Consider the following 21743-nt stretch of genomic DNA (forward strand, 5'->3'; position numbering starts at 1 on the left):
GAAATTTGGGACACCATGAAAAGACCAAACCTAAGAATAATAGGGATAAAAGAAGAACACCAACTCAAAGGCACAGAAAATATATTCAACAAAATTATAGAAGAAAACTTTCCTAACCTAAAGAAATACCTATGAAGATACAACAAGCTTAAAGAACACCGAATAGGTTGGATCCAAAAAAAAAAAAAAAGTCCCCTCACCACATTAATAATTAAAACACTAAACACACAGAACAAAGAAAAAATATTAAGAGCCACAAAGGAAAAAGACCAAGTAACATATAAAGGCAAACCCATCAGAATAACACCAGACTTCTCAATAGAGACTATGAAAGCTAGAAGGTCCTGGAAAAATGTTATGCAGACACTAAGAGACCATGGATGCCAACCCAGACTATTATACCCAGCAAAACTCTCACTCACCATAGATGGAGTAAACAAAATATTCCATGATAAAACCAGATTTAAACAATACCTGTCCACAAATCCAGCCCTACAGAAAGCACTAGAAGGAAAAATCCAACCTAAAGAAGCTAAACACACCCATGAAAACTCTGGCACCAACAAAGACCAAAGAAGGAAAACACAATACTACCACAAAAAAAGCAGGAACTAACAATCACTGGTCACTAATATCAATATCAATGGTCTCAACTCACCTACAAAAAAGACACAGACTAACAGAATGGATAAGAAAACAGGATCTATCCTGCTGCATACAAAGAAACATACCTTAACTTCAAAGACAGACACTACCTCAGAATAAAGGGCTGGGAAAAGGCTTTCCAAGCAAATGGACCTAAGAAGCAAGCTGGTGTAGCTATCTTAATATCTATCTAATAAAATAGACTTCAAACTAAAATCAGTCGAAAGAGATCAGGATGGACATTACATATTTATCACAGGAAATATCCACCAAGATGAAGTCTGAACATTTATGCCCCAAATACTAAAGCACCCACATTCATAAAAGAAACACTACTAAAGCTTAAAATGCACATCAGTGCAGTGGAAGATTTCAACACACCACTCTCACCAAAAGACAGATCTTCCAGACTGAAACTCAACAAAGAAATAAAGGACCTAACAGATGTTATGACTCAAATGGATTAACAGATATCTACACAGAACATTCTATCCTAACACAAAAGAATATACCTTCTTCCCAGCACCCCATGGAACCTTCTCAAAAATTGACCACATGCTTGGACACAAAACAAATCTCAACAGATACAAAAACATTGGAATAACCTCCTGTATCTTATCAGACCACCATGCCTTAAAGTTAGACTTCAACAACAACAAAAATTATAGATAGCCTACAATTTCATGGAAACTGAATAATGCCCACCTGAAACGTCAATGGGTCAAGGAAGAAATAAAGAAAGAAATTAAAGATTTCCTAGAATTCAATGAAAATGAAAGTACAACATATCTAAACTTATGGGACACTATGAAAGCAGTACTAAGAGGAAAATTCATGGCCCTGAATGCAACATAAAGAAGATGGAGAAATCTCATACCAATGAATTAACAGCACAACTGAAAGCTCTAGAACAAAAAGAAACAAACTCACCCAGGAGAAACAGATGCCAGGAAATAATCAAATTGAGGGCTGAAATCAACGAAATAGAAACCAAGAGAAAAAAAAGTCAATGAAACAAAGAGTTGGTTCTTTGAAAAAAAAAAATCAACAAGATAGACAAACCCCTAGCCAAATTTAACCAAAAGGCAAAGAGACAGCACCCAAATTAACAAAATCAGAAATGAAAAGGGGGACATAACAACAGACAACGATGAAATCCAGAGAATCATCATGTCATACTTCAAAATCCTGTACTCCACAAAACTGGAAAATCTGGAAGAAATGGACAATTTTCTGGATAGATACCACAGACCAAAGTTAAATCAAGGTCAGAGAAACCATTTAAATAGATCAATAACCCCTAAAGAAATAGAAACAGTCATCAAAAGTCTCCCAACCAAAAAAGCCCAGGACCAGATGGTTTCAGAGCAGAATTCTACCAGAATTTCAAAGAACTAATTTCAGTACTCTTCAAATTGTTCCACACCATAGAAACAGAAGGAACATTACCCAACTCTTTTTATGAGTCTACAATTACCCTAATACCCAAACCATACAAAGACGCAACAAGAGAGAGAGAGAGAGAGAGAGAGAGAGAGAGAGAGAGAGAGAGAGAATATTACAGACCAATCTCCCTCATGAACATTAATGCAAAAATACTCAAAAAAAAAATATTGGCAAACTTAATCCAAGAATACTAAAAAAAAATTATCCACCACGATCAAGTAGGTTTCATCCCAGGAATGCAAGGATGGTTCAACATATGAAAGTCTGTTAATGTAATACACCATATAAACAAACTCAAAGAAAGAAACCACAAGATCATCTCACTAGATGCAGAAAAGGCATTTGACAAAATGCAACACCCCTTCATGATAAAGGTCTTAGAGAGATCAGGAATACAAGGAACATTCCTAAACATAATAAAGGCAATTTACAGCAAGCCAACAGCCACCATCAAATTAAATAAAGAGAAACTCAAAGCAATTCCACTAAAATCAGAAACAAGACAAGCTGTCCACTCTCCCCATACTTATTCAATATAGTACTGAAGTTCTAGCCAGAGCAATAAGACAACATAAGGAGATCAAGGAGATACAAATTGGAAAGGAAGAAGTCAAGCTTTCACTATTTGCAGATGACATGATAGCATACATGAGTGACCCCAAATATTTGACCAAGGAACTCCTAGAGCTTATAAACTTCTTCAGTACGGTGGCAGGATACAAAATTAACTAAAAAAAACGTGGCCCTCCTATATACAAATGATAAATGGGCTGAGAAAGAAGTCAGAGAAACATCACCCTTTAAAATAGACACAAATAATATAAAATACCTTGGGATAACACTAATTAAACAAGTGAAGGTTCTTTTTGATAAGAACTTTAAATCTCTAAAGAAAGAAATTGAAGAAGATATATCAGAAAATGGAAGGATCTCCAATGCTCATGGATAGGTAGGATTAACATAGTAAAAATGGCAATCTTACCAAAAGCAATCTACAGATTCAATGCAATCCCCATCAAAATCCCAACACAATTCTTCACAGACTTGGAAAGAAAAACACTCAACTTCATATGGAAAAACAAAAGACCCAGGATAGCTAAAAGAATCCTGTATAATAAAGCAACCTCTGGAAGCATCAACCATCCCTGACGTCAAGCTCTACTATAAAGTTATAGTAATAAAAATAGCCCAGGGTACTGGTATAAAAACTGACATACAGACCAATGGAATCGAATTGAAGACCCTGACATTAACCCACACACATATGAACACCTATTTTTGACAAAGAAGCCAAAACTATACAATGGAAAAAAGAAAATATCTTCAACAAATGGTGCTGGCATAACTGGATATCAATATGTAAAAGATTACAAATAGATCCATATCTGTTACCATGCACAAAACTCAAGTCCAAGTGGATCAAAGACCTCAACATAAATCCTGTTACACTAAACTTAATAGAAGAGAAAGTAGGAAGTACTCTTGAACGCATTGGCACTGGAGATCACTTCCTAAATATAACACCAACAGCACAAACACTGAGCAGAACAGTTAATAAATGGGACCTCTTGAAACTGAGAAGCTTTTGCAGGGCAAAAGATACGGTCAATAAGACAAAAAGACAGTCTGGGTCTTGGAATCTGAACTCAAGACTTTACTCTGTCAACAGTCACTTTATCCAGAACTAGATTTACTACGTGAAACGTCTGCAGATATGTATTTCTCAACAATTCCAATTCTTTCTTATTAAAAAAAAAAAAAAAAAAGAAATTTTAATTTACTGAAAAAATTGAGCCAGGCAGTAGTAGCATTGCACATCTTTAGTCCCAGCACTCAGTAGGCAGAAGCAGGCAGAGCTCCCTGTTTGTGGGCCAGCCTTGGTCTACAGAGTGAGTTCCAGGACAGCCAGGGCTACACAGAGAGAAATATTGTCTCAAAAAAAAAAAAGAAGGAAGGAAGGAAGGAAGGAAGGAAGGAAGACACACATACTGTGTCATTGTGCATGACTTAGATAAAGGCAGAAAACGCCAGCTCAAATACTTGTTACGTTATGCTCAAATACAAATTCAGCTGTTTCTTCACATGAGAAACTGGCACCTTACTCTGTGAAGAACAGCATCTGGCTTTCTCCTCAAGAGAAATTAAACTTAATTAGGTTTGCAATAGAATCCTCTAATCTTTCACAATATGTCCTTATTTTCATAAGATTTTTAAGCTGAGCATGTAGTTTTGTTTTTAACAAAGTTGTTCAGAGATGCAATAAAAAATGCTCATGGTTAGGGCAGAGTCTATTAGGTAGACAGTGCAGCGGCAGATGCTAGGCATAACTAGCATGTGCCCGTCCGCTGAGGAGTCCAAGTGAAGTTTTCAAAACACCACTCTTCTTTCCACCATCCACCTCCAGGCCAGAGAAAGGACACTTTGTCCTGGAGGGTACTATGAACAGATCTACCAAGAGAAAGCCATGCCCACCGTAGGCAGACAAACAGCCACGGGGAGAGACCAGGAAAGAAGGACACACTGTAGACAGACTTGCAGTGGGATGGGGTGGGGGTATACAGAGTGAGGGATAAAAGGGGAGTCGGAGGAAGGGAGGAGACAGAGACAGGGAGGTGAGGGAGATGAGAAAAAGAGAGAGATTAGGACACTCTCCACCAACAAGGGTATGGCATGACCTGGGGGCATGAGGGTCAGAGCAGGGAGGGTAGGGAGGTGGGAGGGAGGGAGTGCTTCCTCGAGTTTCCAAGTGGAAGGCGACCAATACTGAGTATATAATTCTGAATTCAGGCTCAGTTGTTTTTCCCCCTAATTATAAGTTTTAACACCCAGGTATAAATCAAAAGGAGTAAAGCAAATAATTACACCATTAAATATTATAAATACTGCTTTGAAAACAAATATATATACTAAGTATTTTAAGGTGGTTTACAAGTCCTTAAATTTTGAGAATTTTTTTAAAATATTGAACAGAGTTGACATGATTATTAAATATATAACATTTTTTACAAAATGAATCTGGGCTCAGTGACCGCCACCTGAGGACCCCGCTTCAGACATCCAGAATCTACATAGAACTGGGTGAAGCCCCATGCATCTGCAATCCAGCAGCAGGATGGCAGGATGACAGGAGAATCTCAGTTTACAACGGCAGCTAGCCTGGCTGTATACAGAGGTAAACAAAGAGGCGAGGACCTAGGACAGACACCCAAGGTTGTCCTTTGACCTCCACACTTCTGCTATGGCACATGGATGCTCCACACTCACTCAAACGTATACACAGACACATGCCATATACATATACTGACCTCCGAGAGAGAGAGAGAGAGAGAGAGAGAGAGAGAGAGAGAGAGAGAGAGAGAGGAAGAAAGAGAGAAAGGAGAGGGAAAGAGATCTTATAGAATCTAGAGTTCTAGTCTCAATTTACACATCCAAAATACCATCACAGAATGGTATACCACCATTCATGACCATTCTATTAATTTGTCCTTTTCTCAATGAACATCATGCAAAGAAAGATAAGTGCTTAGAAAAGCCCCCTTAACTTGGGATTCTTGTATCTTTTATGAAATGTTTGATTATTTTTTTATAATCTAAGCAACTGACTGATGAATAAACATATCTCACCACCACCAGCAGCAATTTGTGCCAAGCACAAGCACACTGTGGGATTAATGGGGCCTGTCTCAGTCCTGACCAATTTTCTCACACAGTAGTAAAATGTCTCAGGCTGAAAGGGTCACTAGTGCAAAAGTTTTAAAAATAGCATCTCTTGAATACTATAGCACTGCCACAGTCTACTGCAGACTATGGTATACTCCAGACTAATAGTGCACTTGAGACTACACAGTGTACCCCAGACTAACAGCCAGTACCCCCATGACCTCACGGCTGACAGGAGGGCTATAGGCTCCTGTTACTCAGGATCCACAGACAGTAACAAACCAGCCATCCCTGATCTGGGAGAGATCAACACGGGACCTCTGTATTTGGTTGTAGCAAATGTGAGTCTCACAGAGCTCCTCTGTTCAACTTGGGGGCAGGATCCACCATGCTAACGTCGCTTCAGACAGCAGTTTAGGGGAAACTTAGAACTTATCCAAAAACAAATAAATTCACAACAAAATGTTTATTTAAGCTAATTTCATTTTATAATTTTAAAAGTTGGCTCATTTCCTGAAAGGACTCAAGTGAAACTCAGGGAAAACTGGAAGTAGAACAGCAGAAGGTAATCATGGTACACATTCAGCTTTTTAACAAACCTATGACTTTTCTTTAAACTCACACTTCAAGACACTGCCAGAAAAGGCTAAGCAGTGTGCATCTGGCATCAAGCAATATAAACTTCCACATAGTCTCTGAAAGCCTCATTCCAAAAACATTCCAACATCACTCTCCATTAAAGCAAAGACTTAATAATCAGCCTTATACGTGGTCATAACATGTAAAGTACATGTAAAACACACACAGATTCCTGCCAGGCATAACATGCCGCAATGCATTTTATTGAAAGCTCGGTTTGGAATCTCTCTTTCATTCATAAGATGCCTTCACTGACTTATTCTAATAACTTATGTCCAGGTTGAAAATGCCACTTTCCTCAACCCCAACTGTCAGACTCTACTTTGAGCCTGCCAAAGGCAGCATACAAAAACATCAATTGTATCATCTGTCCTTCCCTTGGTCCATGACTTCCTAAGGAACATCCAAGATACAGACCTCCTGCAAAGAGGGGTAAATCTTACATTCCCAGCAGTCCTTACTCCACCATCGACTCTGCGCTACACCAGAGTTTCCCTAAAGTCGTCACTCACATCCGAGACATGCTTCAGATCTTTCTTAACTCTCTACACTTGGTTTATGATTTACTGTGGTAAGTAAATGTAGTAACTGACTAGAGAATGACTGCTTCAGCACTGTTCTAAGCAATACCTATCAAACAATGGCTTAGGTTTATTGTAGGAGTTCATGTTTATTTTAAGAACTTTTTAAAAGAACCATGTGGCATCCCATTTGAAAAAAATCTCAGCACGGACTGACCCCTCAGGGACCCCTCTATTTAATAGTGTCACATCGCGTTACAGGTACCAGCTTTTCCTGTCACTGTCATCTTTTTAGAAGCACTCCTCCCACGCACTTGCCCAGCAAGCACAGCTCTACTCCAGCCACGGTTATCACAGGTTCATTTCAGTTCTTGAGCTGCTTTCTCTTTGACTCCATTTCTTGAGGTTCTCCTGGCACATGAGGAGATGCTCTGGAGAAAGTCTGACACAGTCTAATTGCTGAAAGGGCAGCCCCTGGTGGGAATGCCCCTGGAACATTCAAATTCTAAGCTGGGGAATCAAGAGCTGATCTCTGGCATGCAGTGCATCAAAGGACAACTAGCCAGGGTTGGGGCTGGGAGGCACTTCAGAGCATGTGTTTAGGTGGGTTACAAATGGCACTGGAAAACACTGGGAAAGAAAACTCTTTACCACAAAGCACTTGGCATCACTTCCACTAGAGAGATTTAACTGAAAGGGACGACTTCAATACTGGCTGCCCTAACAAATTAGTCTCCAACTGCTACCTCTGCCAAAGCATTTTCCTGTCCTCTCACGTGGAGGTGCTTTTTAGATTAAAACGTAAGTGGAAAGTGCAGAAAAGAGAGTCATTTAAAGCACTTGGGCCACTTGAAACAACTTTTCACCAAAGGTCTATAATCAAATTATCAAGCTCCTCAAGTCAGTGCTTTATAACGGAAATAAAGGCCTCACTAAAGAATCTGGGCCTCTTGGCATCTCCACATCTCTGGGCAGGGCTCACACTGCAGCACACCATTCACACTGCCACATGAGAGAGAACAGATCACAAAGGGCAGATTACAAGGGAGAATGACTCCGCTGGTGGGGGAGGGGCAAGCGTGAATGGACTGTAAATAATGTTGCTAAGAAAGGAGCAGGAATAGGGCAACCTCAAATAATCCTCCTGCCTGCCAGGAATGCTGCCCAGAGGACTGTCCTTTAACTGTGCTCTCAAGTATGTGAGAAATATGAAAACCTCACAGAACATCTAGGGGTAGTTCTCCTTTGCCTGATTAACTTGTAGCGCTCTGAAAGCATTTGTAAAATTACTTTTAAAAGGTACCCAATATATCACCAGAAATGACAGAGTACTGAATGTTATCAGTCTTCATCACCGTGACTAGGAGTAACACCTCTTCTTCCTCACGGCTGTCACGAGACACCATTTTGGAAGGAAAACTGAAAGAACACTCGAAGGCAGGCCAGCTGGGCTCCCAAAGGCATCCTGTGTATAGTTCTGCAATCCTGTCACAGGACTCAGACTTGAACTTGAGGGTTACTATCACCTCAGACACACTACAGAGCTAGAGCTCTAAACAAAACCCAATTGTCAAGATGTTTATGTCACCACTGTGATCTAGGTGTCACTATTTCTGATTGCATCCACTGTCAATCCATGAATACCAAGCTGGCTGACACTTCTATTTTGTCAAGAGTCATAGGGACTTCTCTCTCTTTGCTGTCCTCAGGAAACTAGGTGTTATCCAAAGGATGTTGACAGAGAGCAACCACCAATCACTGTGCCGGAAGTAGACATGACCTCACATCATCTCAGATATCCTATCACATTACTCCCTTGCAATGCTCCAATTCCTCAGGTATCAATATACAAGAAAAGGGAAAAGCAAAATTAAAGAGGTGACACTGCCCAATTCATCCATCTCTACTCAAACAGGTACAACTATCTGTTGAGGGGTAAATCACCCTATAAATTCATCAGTTTGCCATTAAAATTTTAGCTGTCAGCTTATTGTACAGGTATGATTGAAATACAAAAATAAAGCTAAAGAAAATAATTAGCCAGAGGTAGTGATTCACACCTGTAACCCCTGTACGTTGGAAGCTGAGGCCAGAGAAGCACCACAAGGTACAAGGCCAGTGTGGACTACAGCATTGACTTTATATTTACAAGTGAAGAGAAAACATTCAAAACAACACGGTACACTACAGACTTGGTTTGTTGTCATTGCTTTTTAAAGGTGGAACTTTTGTGTAGAACCCCCAGCCAGTCTCATCTACCAGGTCAAGGAGGAGGCTCAACTCCCACCTCCCACAAGCAACAGACTAGGAGCAGCACCTGCTGAGTGCTGTGCTCAGTCTGTCTCAGAACCATAATTCTGCACCCTTATTATTTCATCTTATTCTACACAGAGGACAGCAAACCTAATGAACCAAAACACGGCGACAGCAAACCTCAGTCAGGACATTGCCTAGCAGGCTCCGCCTCCACGCACCTGTCAGTCAGGAGTGAGACAGGGTGCCTCTTTGTTGACAGTTTGTCAAGCTCTTTTTTCTACAGAGAAAAAGTGTCTGCTCTACCTGCAAGTGAAAAGCACCAGTGACCACAAAAACAAAACCAGAAACACCAACACTAAAGCCGGCAATTTTTTGAAAGATCATTTCAACAGCATTCTGATTAAAGATCTATTTCCATTTAAAATCCCAAAACTGGGGAGCTGTTTGTTTTAACCTGAACTGAAACCATCCAGTCAAGTACATTATCGAAGAAAGCATGAAATCTGAACCCAGTAAAAACTAAAGAACTTGGTTGTCATCGTATCCCGGCCCAAAGACAGAAGGAATGAGATCATTAGTTTAGTTCTTTCTGCTGGTGCTGCAACAATACGGGGGGAGAGCAAGCAATAATTTGAGTAGAAAACCACAGTGAAATACACACAATTTCAGCTGCTGAGCGGCTTCCCAAGGCTGCTGTTTGTATTTTGAAGTTGCTGTTCTTCACAGTGTTCTATTTAAAATTTGACTGTGGATTTAAAGTCTCGGACAAAACAACTTTCAAACACTCTACAGGAAACACTGTGAGCTGTCTGTCATGAAACCTCACTCACCGCAAGATTAAAAAAACAAATCAAAACAGTCAGAGGGTGCTACAAGGCTCTTCAATTTTTAGGGAGTACTCCACGCTTCCTCCCTGGTCTGAAATCCCAGAGCTGTTTGATGCGAACCTCAGCATTTTCTAAGAGTTAATAGCAAACTCAACTCCTGCCTGCATCTGAACTTTGGCCAGATCACTCAAATGACATTTCAGAATGTCTCCTGTGGACAGCTTGCAGCAGCTAATCCCTCTGGCTGAGATTAGCACTGACCCCCCCCCCCCCCCAGCACTTGAGCAGCAGAGCCCTCCCCTCCAGGCCTGTTAGCAGGACAGGACAAACGCCAGCAGGAAAAGAGGCGTTCATAAACTCTTCCAGGCTCAGCTGGGCTCTAGGCTAGTTAGCAAAGTCCTAACCTACCTTCCACAGGCTTATTCAGAACCAGGCCCCAGGCCAAACCCAGCTTCTGAAAACTGCCAGGAAAAACTCACCCAGCGGAGCTCTCTGCTTCTGTGCAGAGGAAGAGCTCCTCCCAAGAGGCTTCTTGCTACCTTCCATTCAGAGCTGGCTGTGCTTCACTGCACACTTATTACTGCAAGCCTGCATCATGATCTGAGTCTGCCCACCAACTCCAAATATGCTCCATGTTTGAGCTTATGTAACATTTGCTACTACTGTAAAAAGCACTTGAATTACAAAGGTCCTGGCAGATCAACAGAAAAACAGGGGGTGGAGTCTAATTTCATCTAATATGGTCATACAAAGCATGCCGGCTGGTATAAATTAATTTCTCTATTATCAGTGGTTCTCAACTTTCCTAATGCTTTGACCCTTTAATATAGCTAGGTCCTCATGTTGTGGTAACCCAAACCATAATTATTTTCGTTTCTCCATAACTGTAATTTTGCTATTGTTATCTGATGTTCAGGATATCGGTTATGTGACCCTTTAACCCCTCAAAGGGGTCACAACCCCCCAGGTTGAGAACCACTCTTCTATATTAAAGAACAGGCAGTTTGTCAGAATTGAATACGGAATTTATAAATTTGCCTGCTACAATGTGAATTACTACCCACAGTTGTTTTCTAAATACCTGTAGATAAGCAATGCTACTGTAGGGTTTACTAAAATAAAAGATTAGGACTGATTTAAACCCTGAGTAATTAAGATAGTTCTATAAACATTAGTAGCTTTTCTCTATGTTTTATTTCCCTACACTAGCTACATTCGGTCAAGAATATTAAGCAAACTTTTTTAGAGCCAGATTTTCCTTCCTGAATCAAGTACAACAACCTGGACCTGTTTTTTGATACGTATTTTCACAATCTGCCCAATATCATACATGCTTATTGTGTGGTTAAGCATCCAATCCCTGGAAAGCCAAGGCGGAGAGAACAACTGCCCTGTGGCTCCTTGTTAGCAGGTGATGCTGGCATGGCTGTCCCTACCTCAGCACTGCGACCATCTCCACAAACTACCCCTTCCTGTCACTGACAAACCTCAACTTCAACAGACATGAGAAAAACTGACAGCTGATGAGAGTTTTAGGGAATAATGGATCAGGCACTTGGGAGGTCAGAATGAACACTTCAAATGTGAGAAGGGAGGGAGATGACAGGATCCCTGCATAAGTGTGCGCACGCGCATGTGTGTGTGCGAGAGAGAGAGAGAGAGAGAGAGAGAGAGAGAGAGAGAGAGAGAGAGACAGAGAGAGAGAGAGAGAGACAGAGACAGACAGAGACAGACAGACAGACAGACAGACAGACACTGTTTAGCAAAAGTCATGAATTTTCTGGTGTAAATGACTTTACTGTGAAGGAAATAACAGAAATAAGTAATAAATTAACTCAAAAAGAGAACTGCCACACTCTTTACATTTACAGCAAGCATTCAGATTCCAACAAGTTTGCAATTACAATCCCCATGGTAGCGCCTTGCTGGCAATCTACCCTCCATGTCTCACAGGTATAATCACAAACTCAAAACTACAGTAGCCCTGAAGACACTAGAGAAGAAGAGCAGACTTTTAAGTACAAGATAAGGAAGGACACGTCTCCTGAAATCCTTTAAAATTAATTAGCAAAGATTTCAAATGGGGGCATCTTGGTTCACACCCTGTAGTCCCGGTTCTTGGATGACTGAAGAAGTATCTCTGGGACTCTAGGGTAGCCTGGGCTACACAGCGAGTTTTAGGCAAAAGTGGACTACTGAGTGAGACCCTATTTAGTAGTAATAGTAGTTAACAGTGAAGACTTCAGGCTAATCTGTTGAATTTCTTAAACTAGAAGAGAAGCAAATTCTATCATTTACAATCTAAAAACAACAGTTCTTAGTTTGGTCCACAGTGACTTACTTGCTCACTTCAGGGGACAGCTGAAGGGTCTCTGGGACAAGGGGCCTTTCTTAAGCTAAACCACAGTTCCACTGCACCCATGGGATCAGCCTCCAGTGCTCATTTGTGCAAGTGTCTGACTATCTTTTTTTTTGTTGTTTTTTTCGAGACAGGGTTTCTCTGTGTAGCTTTGCGCCTTTCCTGGAACTCACTTGGTAAACCAGGCTGGCCTCGAACTCACAGAGATCTGCCTGCCTCTGCCTCCCAAGTGCTGGGATTAAAGGCGTGTGCCACCACTGCCCGGCTGACTATCTTGTTTTAATTAAATTTATTTTAAATTTTATTACAAAAAAAATCGCATACCCTAATTAATCAGACCCAGAGACTACACAACTCAGTGAAATTCTATACAGTCACAGTGACCACTTGTGACAAGCTAGGGAGCCTCATACTGTATTCCGTACATCCACTAACGAATATCTCCTATGCACTGCCACCAAAAGCGAAGACTCCACCAGAGTTAGAATTAGAAAGACAACTATCTTTATATCCATCTTCATTCTAAGCAGCATTCACTCCACATTCCTAACACTGGGTCTTTCTGGCTCTTCTTCTACTTGTTACACAATATCCACAGATACACTTGTTTACATATAAACTTTTATTTGTTAGATTGTAAGGGACAACATATGGGCCTTTTTCTTTCAAGATTCTAAGACCTCATTTAATATTCTGAGTTTCAAGTCTATCCATTTTCTAGCAAATTTTGAGATTTCATTTTTCTTCAGAGTTGAATAGTATTCCATTTTTATAAACACACCACATTTTCATTATCCACTCATCTGTGGATGGACGCCTAGGCTGGCTCCACTTCCTTGCTGTGGTGAATAAAGCAGTAGTCAACATGGAGATGCACTACCTCTACATGGGGCATGAAGTTCTCTGGGTATGTGCTCATGAGTCAATAGTGGGGTCCTATGGTAGGGGCTTGTTTTGTTTTGTTGTTGTTTTTAATTTGGAGAAATCTCCAAATTGACTTGTACAATGGCTATTATATTAATTTGCACACTCTTTTCTCTCCAAATCTTTTTCAACATTTTTGTTGAAGTTTATTGATGACAGCCATTCTGACTGGGGTGAGGCGGTATCTCAAAGTAGTTTTTTAATCTGCATTTCCCTAATGGCTAGAAACAACGAACAGTTTAAGAATAGTCACTGTCTACTTGTGTTTATTTCTTGTGTGCTTTTTTAACACTCCCTTCTGTAAATAGGGACAGTAAGTAAGAAAGAACCCTGAAAACAGTAAACCTGTAACTGTTCTGGGACTGACTGGGGTGCTGTGCACAGCCAGGGGAGGTCTCTGCAGCCTGCATAACTGTCAGCCTTATTCTGGAACAGTCCTGCTAATGATGAGGCTGGCCCTAAAACCTGTGACCTCCTACTGCAGCCTATAGGGCAGCTGCGATGTAGGCATGTTTGTGGATAAGAGGAATAATCTGAACTTGTTCTTTTTAACTATGTTAGAGAACGTATGAGTGATAGTGAAGGCCAAGAAAAATGTAATTTTGTACATTGAGAACATATACATGAATACAAAAACTAAGAATAAAGATCAGACTAAACGCTACTCAGTGCTCTGAAGAAAATCTTGTTTAAGTCAGTCCTGGCTTTATTTTTCTTGGAAAACATTGTTTAAATAATTTCCCAAGAGTATACACAAAGTTTTTGTTGTTGTTGTTGTTTTGGTTGTGGCTTATTTTTTCCTATGAAAATAATTAAGGCAGATTATTAAAAAGACAAAAATATCGTTTTAATAAGAATAAATAACACCCTTACCTTACAGACCAAAAATCCTGTACCTGCCATAGTTTGAATGGTATACACATAACAGTTTTACCGAGGCTAAGGGTCAGTTCCTGCTAGTGTGAAAGTGTGATCTAGAATGACTAGCAGCCAGAGGGCATTGCTGGCTTGGGATGAAGGCACAGAGACCAGTCAGAGCACTTCCAACTATATGGCCCAGGGAAAGAGGCTCCCGGCTTCACCAGCATCACGTCTCCTCCTCTAGGTGGGGAGTAAACCAGTGTGGTACCAAGTACACAGCAGGCATCCAGTGAGTCTTATCTATTATTGATTACAACCAAGGGGAAAATACAGGATGGACAGCATTTGAAGAGACAGAATTAGAGTAACATAAAGGTTGTACTACAGAAATTAGTCTATCCTTCACAACCCTTGACATTTCCTAAACAGCACCCCTAAAAGCCAGAAGTGCCACCCTATGTTCTGCAGGGCACCAAACAAGCTGTTGGCAGTTATGAAACTCTGTGTTCCGGTCACTGGTGTAGGCAGTTCTTCGTCTTACAAGAGCACAAGCCTCCACTAACCTCCGTCTCAGCAGGCCAGGCCGGTTATAATTGGCCTTAATTGGCACTTAAAGCAGCCTTAACATTCCTTAGCTGCTGCCAAGGAGCACTTGAAAGGGGAAGAAAGTATTTTCAAAGTTGGAAATACCAAGTAATTCATTCAGTTGAGGGCCTGAAAGACTGCTATCTTAGAATCAGGTTAGTTTCACCAGGAAATACAGCTATGCCATCATGCCGAGCTCAGTAGGAGAGCCGGGAAATGAAGTTTATACAAGACAATTCACCTGGGGGGGGGGGGCAATCCTACAGAGTGGCTTGGCTCTGGCTTACGTCTTCTGATCTTTCTAGGCTAAATCAATACTTCATATACATAAGGCAGACATTATACATTACTCTCTGATCCCTAAGCGTTGTTTATCAATTCATAGACAAACATGAACACTATTAAAATACAATCAATAATCAATTACACCAAATGCAAAGAGAGTGTGAGCCCAGAAAAGTGGTCATACATTTTCCATGGCCTTGCATTAATTAATCCGGCCAAGCACTCCATCCTTAAGAGACTACACATTCTGCAGGGGAGAATCCTGAACTGAGAGGACTTTCCTCCCTAACGTAAAAGCCATACAGAATGAACAGAAATTTCCCACAGATGCCAGAAAAATTATTTTGGTTTGAGTATTTCAAAGTCACTCATTTTGAAGTATTTCTTTGCCTTATATGACTAAACATTACCTAGACTTAAGAGGCATTCTACTACACTAGTAGGAAGAAAGTATATGGGTTGAGCAATTTTCTTCAAACTCAAAATACAATTAAACATGTGAGTGTTTGTATGTGTGTGTGTGTAAGAAACATTGTGAGGCTTTAGAAAAGTAAGTAGAAACTCAGCCAATAAGTCCATCACCTCCTTCTAGTGGGGTTAATATTCTCTGTGGCTAGTAAAGTCATAACAGCTCTCCTTTTCATAAAGCCAGAGCAGCAGTTAGCTCTCTCTCTCTCTCTCTCTCTTTCTCTCTCTCTCTCACACACACACACACACATGTGCACATGTGTGCATATTTCTTTTATAAGACAGGGTTTCACTCTCTTAGGCAGCCCTTGAACTCATTATGTATCTTATCTTTCCCAGACCTCCAACGTGAAACAATCCTCCTACATCTGCCTCCTGGGTGCTGGGATTGTAGGTGTACACCATCACTCATGGTTGAGTGTATGTGTGTGTGTGTGTGTGTGTGTGTGTGTGTGTGTGTGTTCGAAACAGGGTTTCTCTGTGTAGCTTTTTTGCGCCTTTCCTGGAACTCACTTTGAAGACCAGGCTGGCCTCGAACTCACAGATATCCGCCTGCCTCTGCCTCCTGAGTGCTGGGATTAAAGGTGTGTGCTACCACCATCTGGCTGAGTATATATATTTAATTCGTCCAGCAAAATACCTTTAAAGAAGGCTGTTTAACGATTTCTAGTATAAAAACTCATCCAGCTACTTAAATAAATATCTATGACATTGCCCTCACTTCCTTTCCCACATTGCTCCTACTCTGTCCACAAGGCCACCTCTCTGCTCCAGCTACCACAATCCCAATTTAAATGGTCTTTCTCATCCATCTTTTAACTCTAGCCATGCAAAACAACATACTAACTGGTTTCTCTGGTTCCCACGGTGGCCCCTATGTCCACCAAACACCCAAAACTAGAGCCTGACACAACAGTCCTCCAGTGACAGTGCATGAGCACCATTCAATTGGATTGCTCGCATACCTTACAGGAGCCGCCTCATCCACCGACCTGGTCTCCTTTTCTAACTTCAATCCAGACCCCTTTCCTCCTGGTACCCTGTTCTGTCTCCTCATGAGCCACTCTGCCAAGCCCTACTTCCATCCTGAACCTTTTACCCTTGCTATTCTCACTGCAGCAAACCCTCTTCCTCCAGATCCCAAGGACTGGCTTCAACTCCTTACAGAAGCTGCCTCTCACTGGTAAAGGAGCCCAGCAATTCCTCCTCTCATGAAACACTCCTGTAGACACTCTCATTTTGCCTTGTTGTCCTCTTTAGCTCTCCATCCCCTAAACAGATACAGACTGCATGATATCAGTTACTCTTCTGCTAACAGCACATAGAAATCCCTGGCATTTAACTGGAACAAAACAAGCATTTGTTAAAACATAAATGTCATGGATGATTTAATGTCTTCTAAAACAAATCCTAAAGACACAGATATTAATACAAGCAGGTATGGATAGGAGGGAAAAATCAATCTATTTTCTAACTAAAAATTAAAATGTTCCTTCAAATAGCAGAAACAACATCAGCATGGAGTGCTCTGATCATATAACAAAGAAAAAAGATAAAATGATGTTATCTAGGACAGGAACATTCTTTTCTGTGATGATACTGAACTTGTAAGTTTTAATTAGCACTATTTGGCTTGTGGTAAAGAAAAATGTAAATTTATTTGACAACATGTGATTAAGCTGCAAAGAGTGTAGGAGGAACTGTCCTCTTGGACTGACTTGCACGGACACTAAGTAGCACATGGAAGCGTTCACCCTGACGCCACTCCTGCTAAGATGTATCTTTCTGCTTAGCACCTTGGCACTCCAACTGCAGGGAAAAGACCTGGCACATGTTTCTTCTGCTCTGCAGTTGAAACAGTTTATCTATTAACTGCAGAAAGAAAGAAAGTAATAAGTTCTCTCAAGAGCTACCCAGCCTTTTCTATTAAAAAAAAGGGACCTTGGCTTTGGCTCACTGCCATGACTCTGGGTTAAGTACATAGGCAGGCAATAGCCAGAAGAGAAACCCAGTGACCGCTGAATCCAACATCTTTCAAGTAGGAAAGGGTCCCTCTGATGTAACAGGTTTATAATGCTGACCCAGCTACTCTAAGCAAACTTAGAAAATTTACCTCAGACTAAACATCTATCACTAATCATAGTCCAGTACATGTAGAATTCATTTTATCTTCTTGGGTTTTTCTTTTAACTCTATCCATCCATAGTACATGCAAAAGAAATAGGTAGCTTGGTACATTTTATCTGTGCAAATGAAACTCAATTTAGGATTTCTATAAACCAGGAATAGAACAGAAAAATGGAATAATATGTGTGAAAATGCTTTGGAAATTATCAAGCACTATTAAAAATAATCAGCAATCTGTGAAAATTAGATGTTTTAATTAATACCAATCTTAAAAAATATTAGTTATCAACAAAATTTCAAAGTAGAAAAATACTCATACTATAAAACTATAATTCACTGGCAAAATTGTTCCCACACTTAAACATTTTTTTCTCATTCAAAAAGTCACCAAAATATTCAAATAAAATAAAAACACCCTAAATCAGTCATCACTTTGTGTGTCTAACTAAGTCAATCAGATCAGAGGGTCTGGCTCTAGATTCAATAGCAAACCCTCTGTTTGTGATGCAAAGTAACCCAGTCACATGACAGCAAATGCTGGTCACAAACACCAGTCCATTGTATCAACAATGAAACCAGGTCTAGTACAACAGATCAGAGTAAGAATCATTTAACTTCTATATTAACATTCTTTGAAATCAATTAATTAGCACAATCACCAAGAGTGATTTCTCCTGAGTAAGTTACCCATACTCTGATGAAAATGACATTTTGTTGAATTTAATTTATGCTAGCACCCACAAAATACAGAGCACCCAATTCATGCAGTGCAAGACTCATCATCAAGAGGAAGGAGCTGTAAGGTGGCGGCAGTGCTCATATCAACGCTGCCCTTGCTCATGCAGCCAGGAAATGGCCAGTTTGTGGCTGTCATTTGTGAGCAGAGGTCTGACACAGGCTTGAGTTTCACACTAAGGCCTGACCAATGGATTCACATGCCACTTACAGTATGAGCAACAGATGGATGACAAAGGTATTGGCATGTAAGCCTTCTGTATAGCAACAGAGTCCAGAATTCTGCTTCCCAAGTCTGTTATTTCCCAGGGGTAAACTCCTAAATCAAAGGAAATAAAATCCAATAGCGCAAGCTGGTGTTTCCCAAAACATGGACTATACTTCACTCCTAACATTACTAATATTAAATCATAAGAGAAGCAAACACACTTTCTAATTCTGTGGCTAAACCATACCGTCTGTGCATAACTGCTTTACTCCTAGCCACTCAGGTCCTTTGAAACAAAAGGGGCAGGTCTCAGGTTTACAGCCAACAGTGGCAAGATTATCAACGAAGAACTAAATATTCTTTACCTTACACTGTCATCCTTTATGTTAAACAACACTAGCCTTTTCTGTTTCCCTTGGGGTTTTCTTTGCAAGCGATTTATACAAATAAAAACTGACTTAAAGAAAAAAAGTAGGTGAAATCAAGTCAGTAAATAATTCAAATTTCACCAGCTAGAGTCTGATGAATATTGGGAATGACTGGCTTAAACACAGGTCACTACCATGCCCTAGAGAATCAAGCCGACCCACAGGGTTAATGAGAGAATCAGCCTAACCAATCTAAGGCAAAATGCTCCAAAGGCTGACATTTGATCAGGGTTTCAATTAATTATAGATTCTAAATATGGTACCTGTCCAAGATGAATCAGTATCTCTCGTCTATTTCTCTTATATAAGGTCACTCCTATGTCTGTGTAAAAAAGTGGTAGCGTGTGTGGGGGATGGTGAGTCAAGGCCCTCTTCCTAAACAAAAATGGTGAACAGCAGAGCACAGGGCAGTGGGGCCTACCCAGAGACTCTGTGGAGTTGCTAGGAAGGATGCATGCAATCACAGGCAGGCTACAAGTCCTCTCTAGCTATATTCTATCTCCACCTGTGCAGATGCAGAGACAAGTTATGTAGTAAAACCACAGTTATCCAGTAGCACATGGCCAACAAATCCATCACTAACTCACTAAGATTCCCATTTCAAAAGAAGGGGCACTTTTAGCTTTAAAGAAAGTTACCACCTTAGTCCTCATTCATGTTTACAGTTTCAGCAGCAATTAATGTGATGCTACCAGCCATGACACAAAGCCTTTAAAACTGATTTTAAAAACAGGGCCTCCTTTCTTAACAGCACTGCTAGTGTCAACAAGTCTGAGTAGGTATGCACCAGTCCCTGTGCCAGCCCCTGTGAGCACCTGGAACAATCCAAGAGTGGATAGTGTCTGTGAAAGCAGGGAGCATTGGCCAACTTGCAAATCACAAGCAGCCAAGGGAGCTCTCTCTGCACTGCTAGTTCCTGGGGTCTGCTCCTGGAGATCCCAATGTGGTAAGTCTGAAGTGGGTTTTGGAAAGTGGTCTACTCAGAACGCTCTCTTGATTCAGATGCAGAACAGGTGCTTTGCATCCACTTACTCAGATTATATTTTTAAAATCTGACATTAACCATAAGAAACATCCTGTACCTAAAAATACTGAGTAACTAATTGAAGATAAACATGAAGAATGCTGGAGTATTTCAAAACACCACAGCAACATCAAGAAAACACACATTACTATTACTACACAGTTTCAAGAAGGGAAACAGGTTATACCACGAGAGCCTGGGAATACTACAGTGACACTGGCTGTTACTGTCACAGCCAAGTATTTCCTCCAAATACAACTTGCTGGCAAAAAACATGTGGCCACTTCTCTAAGCAACAATGTGCTGCCAACCAATCTCCTCAACACCCACATCACCAGATGTAAGTAACTTACAGGTGGCACCATGGCGTCCTTTCCTGTCTGGCATCAGTTGTTTTCACTCAATTACCTGTAGGATTGCGAAGCAACTGCCTGCTTGTTCCTAAAAGTCATAGGTCAATACCAGCAACACATGAATTCACAGAAAACTACTAACACGTTTTGGTCAAAAGATATACTCACTCCATAGGCAGGTATGAGATTTTCTAAGACAAGCTCTGACTCCCAATGCTGAAATCTCCAGGAATCCAAAGCACTCAACACAGTCAAGTAAGTAAGAAAGATTCATCACAACTGCAAGTGAGAAGAGCTGGGAGAGCACAGCAATGCTCATGCCAAAGCTGCTTTCCTACAGCCAGGACAAAGTCAGATTCTTTTAATGACTTCCTCGACCACACAATGATGTGAAAACAATACACATTCAGTAGAAGCTGTAGTTTGAATTCTGAATTCTGACCATTTTCCAGGCCTGATCCTGAGTGACAGCAATAGCCTATAGCTCCCAGCCAGCCACAACCTCAAGGGGAAAGTTTCTCTTGATGACAGAATCGCCCAGTGCGAAGGATTAAAATGCATCTCTAACACCCAGTATTTTCAACTCACAGTGGCTTATTAGTGTGTTGTCCCACCATTAGTTAAGAGCATCAGTACTGTGATAGACAAATGACAGTGGCTACTTGGCAAGATTCTGATTTTGAAAAAATTTTGTAGTTACTAACTTTAGAAAGAGAATGCAAGAATAGTCTCCTGGAATTTCATCAAAAAGGAATGGGAGAAGGGAGGAGGTAAGACTGGTTTGAAAAAATAGTTTAACCTTCCACAATTCCTGCACACGAAAGAAGTGACAGGGCAGCACTGAGTGGATCTCCTTGGCCCTAGGGACCCTGGGAACACCTCCCATCCAGGCGAATCCGATGGCGCCCCTCCTCTACTTCACAATGCCTGATGCTGTCCTGTGCTGCTTCATCTACCTTCCTAATCCACCAACACTCTGCCGCCACCTCCGCTGCTGACTCAGAAAGGCCTCCAGGACACTCCTCTGCCAGGACCTCTTCTCCTAACCTGTCATATTTCCCTGGCCACTAGAGGGACCTCAGCCTCCCACTCTGGATCTTTGTGGTCACTCTGCACTAGGGATTGACAGAGAGAAAGGTAGACACGGGAAGACTGAATCTGTGTATAATGTTGGCATTAAAATAATGGCTTTAAGCTGGGTGGTGGTGGCACACACCTTTAATCCCAGCACTTGGGAGGCAGAGGCAGGCAGATCTTTGTGAGTTCGAGGCCAGCCTAGCCTACAAAGTGAGTTCCAGGAAAGGCGCAAAGCTTTACAGAGAAACCCTGTCACAAAAAAAAAAAAAACAAAACAACAAAAAATTGGCTTTAAAAATACTTATTGTTGCTTCC

General features: G+C 40.9%; 1 protein-coding gene across 10 annotated transcripts in view; it reads right to left on the reverse strand.

The window, feature by feature from the left end:
• Atxn7 (ataxin 7) overlaps positions 1-21743 on the reverse strand; it is a 144581-nt gene that overhangs the window by 29323 nt on the left and 93515 nt on the right. The window contains exon 1 of one of the 10 annotated variants that reach the window (XM_036199934.1): positions 10474-10591. The exons of the other annotated variants lie outside the window; for them this stretch is intronic. Within the exon in view, the coding sequence (XP_036055827.1) occupies positions 10474-10540 (67 nt within the window). The 5' untranslated portion in view covers positions 10541-10591. Of the gene's footprint in view, positions 1-10473; positions 10592-21743 lie in introns of those variants that run through there. 10 annotated transcript variants of the gene reach the window in all.

The sequence above is a fragment of the Onychomys torridus genome, chromosome 9 (genome assembly GCF_903995425.1).
Source record: "Onychomys torridus chromosome 9, mOncTor1.1, whole genome shotgun sequence".
Taxonomy (NCBI): Eukaryota; Metazoa; Chordata; class Mammalia; order Rodentia; family Cricetidae; genus Onychomys; species Onychomys torridus.